The sequence below is a fragment of the Mus caroli genome, chromosome 5, assembly GCF_900094665.2.
Source record: "Mus caroli chromosome 5, CAROLI_EIJ_v1.1, whole genome shotgun sequence".
Classification (NCBI taxonomy): Eukaryota; Metazoa; Chordata; class Mammalia; order Rodentia; family Muridae; genus Mus; species Mus caroli.
In genome coordinates, this window is record NC_034574.1 from 93,624,289 (window position 1) to 93,631,880 (window position 7,592).

Below are 7,592 nucleotides of genomic sequence, written 5' to 3' on the forward strand. Positions count from 1 at the left end.
CTCTCTCTCTCTCTCTGTAGCCCTAGCTGACCTGGAAATCACTATGTAGCCTAGGCTGGCTCCTAACCTGTGGGTTAACCTTCTCCTGGCTCTGCCTCTCAGGTGCTGGGATTATAGGTCTGCACTATCATGCCTGGCTTGTATTGTTTGCTTTTAAAGCCTTTTCATCTCTTGTCTAAGACTGGATCTTACTAAGTAGCTCTGGCTGGCCTCTCATTTTGTAGACAAGACTGGCTTTGAACTCACAGAGATCAAAGGTGTGCATCACCGTGTCCTGCTACACCTCCCGTTCTTACTAGGATCCGTGGGTAGAAATAAGCTTCCATCTTTGTTAACCTTTGTTAGATGCTCAACTCTGAGTCCCACAACTCAGGACCTATGAACAACATGCCACGATGGTGCCAGGGGCTTCCAAATCTACAGTGAGGTTCGCAGGCCTTGGCTTTGCTTTTACACTTACGTATCACATTGAGTCTTAGATGAGGACAGGGAGGAAATATGACCAGCTTCAGGAAACCACAAGCAAATATAGGTCTTGAAAAGTATCTCTAAGTGGTGATAGTAAGATCGCTCAGCATGAATTGAAGGCCCATTAGACAATGCCTACCAAAGTCTGAGGGTTGATTTTAGTGCTCCTGTCTCTCAGTTTGAAGGCAAATCTGATTACTGTGTAAGACAGGAAGGCAGCAAGGTCCCCTCTGCTCAGGCTGCGGCGTTTAATCAGCTACACTCACAAGTGTGCTCTAAGGATGTGTGTTTAAGCTGGTCAGCACTGAGGATGGGGTTTCTCTGAGGAAAGTGACTTCTTGTGGGTTTTGAAGACAGAAACGGGAGGATGAGGAGAAAAGTCTGCTAAGCTGCAGGTGAGATGCAGGTTCAGGGAATTAGTCATCAACAGGTTTGGCAGAGCAGAGGACCCCAGGCACTTGTTGCCCAGCCTACCAGCCTGGATCTGATTTCCCAGAGCCACAAGGTGGGAGCACAGAGCTGACCTGCATATGCTATTCTGACCCCTGCACTCAGGAATGCACATACAACATGTAGTTAGAAACAACTCAAGTGGGCTGGTGAGATGGCTCAGCAGTTAAGAGCACTGACTGCTCTTCCGGAGGTCATGAGTTCAAATCCCAGCAACCACATGGTGGCTCTCAACCATCTGTAGGCCCGAGTGAGCAGGGCCGGAGCAGTAAAAAAAAAAAAAAAAAAAAAAAGGAACAATTCAAGTGATTTATCTAGAAGCACATTTATGGCCATTTTTTCCCTTAGCAGTTGAGAGGGGGAGAGGGAGAGGGAGAGGGAGAGGGAGAAAGAGAGAATGAATTACTTCACTGCTACAGAAGAACCCTATCCAGCCCTGTGTGTGTGTTTTGTTCCGCCCACATGCCCTTACTAGATCAGACATGTGGTTCAGCCTCTGTGGCTATCCATCACCAAGAGGAGTTTCTTTTCAGAACAAATAATCTAAATTTGGAAGGTATTTTGCACACGATAAACATCAACCAGCCACAAGCCCTTTACCTACAAGGGTGTGCTGCCTACAAGATACCTTAAAGCAATGGTGGCACAAAGCCCATGGGAGTGACCAGCCAATAACTGATCTGACTTAAGGCCCACTCCGTGAGATAGAACCCATACCTGACACTACACTGGTGATCAAGAACCTAAGACTAGATTACTCCAGGGACCTAGGGTAAAGCCAAATAATACTGGTCTTAAATAAACAAACAAAAATGTAGGAATCAAACAACTCGAGGATATTCTACTACATTTATAGATCAGTGTCATGTTCTGCCATCGTCAGAGAAACTTCCTCCTGCAGCAGATGGGAGCACATACAGAGACCCACAGCCAGACAGTTGTGCAGGAGTGAGAGCCCTGGGAACACTCAGCCCTAAGGAGGAGGTATGCACCAGATCCCTTCCCTCAGGGAACTCTGCAGAAAGACTGTGAGCGTCAGAGGGGATGGAGGACACCATCCTTGAACAACCAACGTGAGCAAAGCCCATATGAACTCACAGAGACTGAAGACGCATGCACAGGGCCTGCACAGGTCTGCACCGGGTCCTCTGCGCTATAGAATGTGGTTCCCGGGGCTCCCGAGTGTGAGAGGGTCTCTGATTCATCTGCTTCCTTTTGGGCTCTTTTCCTTCTATTGGTTTGTCTTCTCTAACTTTGATGTGATAGTTTCTGTCTTATATTTTATTTTGTTGTATTTTCAAAAATGAATGAATGAATGAATGAATGAATGAATGAATGCCTAGCCACTAGGGTAAAGGTTAACAACTGAACAGTTTTCTCCAATAGAGAGGCACACCCAGCCTCCCCAGGTGGGAGACAACAAACACCACTTCTGGGTATTGCTCCATTTTGTTTTCTCGGTCTTGGGGGTTTTGTAGTTGTATTGAGTTTTGGTTTTGTTTTGTTTTTGTTTTGTTTTGAGAAAGAACTTAAAGCTGAGCGGGTAGGGAGGGGAAGGGGATCTGGGAGGACTTGAGAAAAGAAGGATATGATTCAAATATATTTAAGAGTTGTTTTTAAAAAATAAAAAAATATTAAAAAAAAAACTAAATATACTGAATGGATCTTGATATGTGAAGATATTTGGGATTGCAGATATTCTTCCAGGCTGACTATTAGTTTGTGTCTATATCCTTCTACACTGGAGTTACACTTACGTAAACATAAGTATTCATATATGGAATTCCTGAAATAAAAAAATCCTTAGAATGCATTGCTTACCCTTTTCTCCCCCTCCATGAAAAACCCGTCTCCATTGTAATAAATACCAATAAACTTACATAAAGTTTGCAACTTTACTCACTTGGAAAGTAATCCATCCGGCCCCGAAGGCTTCAGAAGGTACGTATCCACTGGTTTCCTGAACAACGGAGGCGGTACCTTCAAGTGCTTGGTGACATTATGGAGGTTCAGGACATACAGAGTTAGATCTCCTTCCTGATATCGTGGGCTAAATGCAAACAGGTTAACTCAGTCACATATTTGTCTGATATATTTGATGGAGAACTTGAACATGCATGCGATCAGACACACCGCGGGCCCTATTCACAAAGGGGGTGGGACCTATCAGCATCCTTTCCTAGGATGACGTTAGATTGGTCATGTGGCCTTATTCAGGAAACAAGAAAGGTACAGCTCTCCACACCAGCACCTCCCAAGAGAGAACACTTTGCTCCTTTGTTACACGGAGCTCCAGAAGCCCATAGCCAGGCCATATATTTTATATATATAGGAAGGATTAATAATAATAAGATCTAGTCATGTGAATTCATTATAAACTGTATAAACAAGAGCTATTCCCAGTCTTATAAAAAGACTGAACAGGAGTCTGGTTAGAGCACCTGCTGTTCCTCTAGAGGACCAGGATTCAGTCTCCAACGTGACAGTCCACAACTGTCGTAACTCTAGTTTTAGAGCTGATGCTCTCCTCTGGCTTCCCCGGGCATCAGGCACACACACGCAACGGTACACAAACACATGTAGGCAGACATCATGCATATAAAATAAAAATAATAAGACTGAGGGCTGGGGAGAAGGCTCAGTCAGAGGTTAAGAGCACTGACTGCTCTTCCAGAGGTCCTGAGCTCAATTCCCAGCAACCACATGGTGGCTCACAACCATCTGTAATGGGATCTGATGCCCTCTTCTGGTGTGTCTGAAGACAGCTACAGTGTACTCATACATGAAATAAATAAATAAACAATAAGACTGAGACAGAGCTGGGGAAATGGATAAACTGTTATTCTAGTGATGGTGGGAAGGGAGGTAGAGACGTGCCGTGACCCCCTCCCGCTTGCTGGCCCGCTAGCCTAACAAACTTGGCAAAGTTCCAAGCCTGTGAGGGTTCCTCTAACAAAAGGCTTCCAAGGAAGGACCCCTGAGAATGCTGGCTTCTACATGCACACACGTATGTATATGCACACCTGGGAATACACATGTGCACCCCACATGTGAACATGCCCATACATGTAAAAGAACACACAAAATATAATTATCACATAAAATAAGAAATAATTAAACAAACAAAGGCAAAGCATGGTGGTCTATGCCTTTCCTCAGAGCGGGTGGGAGGCAGAGGCAGGCCTGGTTTACAGAGCAGATTCCAGGCCAGTCAAGACTATCTAGTAAGACTCCATTCCAAACAAAACAAAACAAAAACGAAGTCAGTCGACTTTTCCAGAATTCATGCATTTCAACCATTCCTTACTTCTTACCACCAACTTTCCTAGTCAGACAGCTCCCTCCCCCTGTCACCAGAAATGGAAACTGTTAAGTGCTTTGGGGCTAGTGTTAGCCCATCAGCCATGACAGATTGAGCCTCATAGTCCCTCAAGTTCATCTGAGTGTGGTGATATTTTGTGTTCATTCCTGAAAATTTCAGGATATTTTCACTATAGGTTGTAACAATTAGAATCCTTTTTAATTGTGAATCTTTGCTAGGTTGGAAATGCTTATTTAAGCAATTTTTAAAAAAATCTTATTTATCTATTTTGGTTTTTTGAGACAAAGTTTCTCTGAGCCCTGGCTGCCAGGAATTAGCTCAGTACACCAGGCTGAAGAAAATTAAGGACCCGCCTGTTCCTGCTTTCCAAGTGTTGGGATTAAAAGTGTGTGGCACCACTGCCTGGCTTGTTTTATTATTTTTAAAAACTTATTTATGTGTATGAGTGGTCTGCCTGCATAATTGTACACTGCATGTGTGCCTGGTGCCTGCTGAAACCAGAGTGTTTCGTGCCTTAAAACCAGAGTTACAAACAGTTTAAATTGCTTATGTGGGTGCTGATGCTGGAAATTGAACCTGGGTCCTCAGCTGGTACTCTTAACTGCTGAGCCATCTCTTCAGCCCCCATTTAAGCAATTTGCGTGTATGTGTATGTGTGTTTGTGTGTGCATGCTTTCATGCGCACTTATGCAAATGTGCTGTGAGTACAGGCCTACATTGCCACATCCAGCTTTTTCTACACGGATGCTGGATCTTAACGCAGGTCCCCATGCTTCCATGGAGCACATACCCCATGGAGCCCTCTCTCCAGCCCTGCTAGCAATTTTTTGAATTTAGATCCTGCTATCATGAAGACAAACAGGAAGGGATAAAGAAAAACGATACAGGTCCCAACAATCACAGAGCTAGGGGGCAACCGGAGTGCTGGATGGGAAAGCTACGCACCTCCCCAATCCAGAAGGAAGTTACGTGCCTCCCTGTCTTAGTCAGGGTTTCTATTCCTGCACAGACATCATGACCAAGAAGCAGTTGGGGAGGAAAGGGTTTATTCAGCTTACACTTCCATGCTGCTGTTCATCACCAAGGAAGTCAGGACTGGAACTTAAGCAGGTCAGAAAGCAGGAGCTTATGCAGAGGCTATGGAGGGATGTTCTTTACTGGTTTGCTTCCCCTGGCTTGCTCAGCCTGCTCTCTTATAGAACCAAGACTACCAGCCCAGAGATGGTCCCACACACAATGGGCCCTCCCACCCTTGATCACTAATTGAGAAAATGCCTTACAGTAGGATCTCATGGAGGCATTTCCTCAACTGAAACTCCTTTCTCTGTGATAACTCCAGCTGTGTCAAGTTGACACAAAACTAGCCAGTACACTCCCCAATACAGACTGCTGTTGGGAGAAAGATGTGTTCCATACTCACTGATAGACGTTAGTGCAGTGGAGATACACTCGGAGTTTGCTCCTGTCTGGGCCTTTCACTCTTGACAGTAACACCCTGGGACCTACCAGTTTCTTGAACAGAAGAGAGAGCCAGTAATCCTAGTTCATTGGGGGAGGAACCGAAAACAGGTCTCTGGTTATTTTCTCATTTGTGTCTTAACAAGCCAACTACACAGCTATCGTATACCAGTGTGACAATTACCCCAGGGATTTTCATGACCACAGTGAATGGGATAAGTTCTGACAAGAATAAATCAACTATCATACTATTTTCAACAAGGAAATTGAAATATTGGCTAAATATATTCAAATCACTCTCTGAAGAATCATTCTTAGAAGGGCTGGAGAGATGACTCAGCAGTTAAGAGTCTGCTGTTCGGAAGGACTAGGGTTCAGACTGTAGAACCTACACAGTGGCTCAGAACTGTTTGTAACTCCAGTTGTCCGAGGAAGCAATGCCTTCTCCTGGCCTCTGAGATCACTGGGTATGATCACATGGGCACACACATAAATGTAAGCAAAACACCCAGACATATAAAATAAAAATTTTAAAACATTTTTAAAAACTGTACCGGGCTGGTGAGATGGCTCAGTGGGTAAGAGCACCTGACTGCTCTTCCGAAGGTCCAGAGTTCAAATCCCAGCAACCACATGGTGGCTCACAACCATCCACAACGAGATCTGGCTCCCTCTTCTGGAGTGTCTGAAGACAGCTACAGTGTACTTATATATAATAAATAAATAAATCTTTAAAAAAAATAGTTATTTGTTTAAAAAAAAAACTGTACCATTAAAATATCCTTAGGAAACAAATCTTCAAGTGTCATTTTACATGTTTAATTATTTATTTTCTGTTTTTGAAAGATAGGATCATGTAACTTGGGCTGGTTTCAAATTCACTATGTTGCTGAGGCTGGCCCTGAATGTCTGATTTTCTACTTCTACTGGATAACAGGGATGGCAGGTGTGCACCCACATTTGGCTTCCATTGATACAGAGTAAGAAGGGTAATGCCATGCTTCTTAGGGCAATGGTTATCCTGCCTTAAGTTTCAGATACACACACACACACTCAATCACAGTCATAACACACTCGCTCACAGAACTCACACATACATAAGGTAGAATGTTGGATAAAAGCTAAATTTCCTCATCTAGCATCAAATATAGTATAAGATAGGTAAAAATAAAATTTTATTCATAGTATCTTGAAAATTATTATATATGTACATACATACACTTATAATTTTTTTATAAGACAGGGTTTCACTATGTAGCTCTTTACTGGATTAGAGCTCACTATGTAGACGAGGCTGACTGCTGCCAGCTGCTATTAAAGGCATGTACCACCATACCTGTCTCAAATCTTGAAGATTAGGGGAAAAATAGTTAATTATTAGGATGGTGTTTTAAAAACAAATACGTAGCCCTAGTCTGTTGTAAAGTTAGAAAAAACTTCATGACTTAATAACATAATTTGTTGTCTGCTGTTGTTGAGACACAAGGTTACCCTGTTGCCCAGGCTGGCTTGAAACACACTGTGTAACCTGGATGGCTTTGAACTTATGGTGATTCTCCTGCCTCAGCCTCTCAAGTGGGATTAGTGGCAGGAGTCACACACCTGGATATCATAAAAAGTTCTGAATCTTTGCTAGTAACTAGGATAGCATTTCCTACTCACCCCCCACCCCCGCGCGTGCGTGTGTGTGTGTGTGTGTGTGTGTGAGTGTGTGTGAGTGTGTGTGTGTGAGTGTGTGTGAGTGTGTGTGAGTGTGTGTGTGAGTGTGTGTGAGTGTGTGTGAGTGTGTGTGTGTGAGTGTGTGTGTGTGAGTGTGTGTGTGAGTGTGTGTGAGTGTGTGTGTGTGAGTGTGTGTGTGAGTGTGTGTGAGTGTGTGTGTGTGTGTGAGTGTGTG

At 43.8% G+C, this 7,592-nt stretch overlaps 1 protein-coding gene across 2 annotated transcripts in view; it reads right to left on the reverse strand.

Annotated features, from left to right (window-relative positions):
* The window catches only part of Hpse (heparanase), a 39,576-nt gene that overhangs the window by 2,972 nt on the left and 29,012 nt on the right, over nucleotides 1-7,592 (reverse strand). For both annotated transcript variants that reach the window (XM_021162327.1, XM_029478048.1), the window contains 2 exons: nucleotides 5,661-5,779; nucleotides 2,822-2,968 (listed from right to left, as the gene is read on the reverse strand). In XM_021162327.1, the coding sequence (XP_021017986.1) occupies nucleotides 2,822-2,968; nucleotides 5,661-5,779 (266 nt within the window). The remainder of the gene's footprint in view (nucleotides 1-2,821; nucleotides 2,969-5,660; nucleotides 5,780-7,592) is intronic.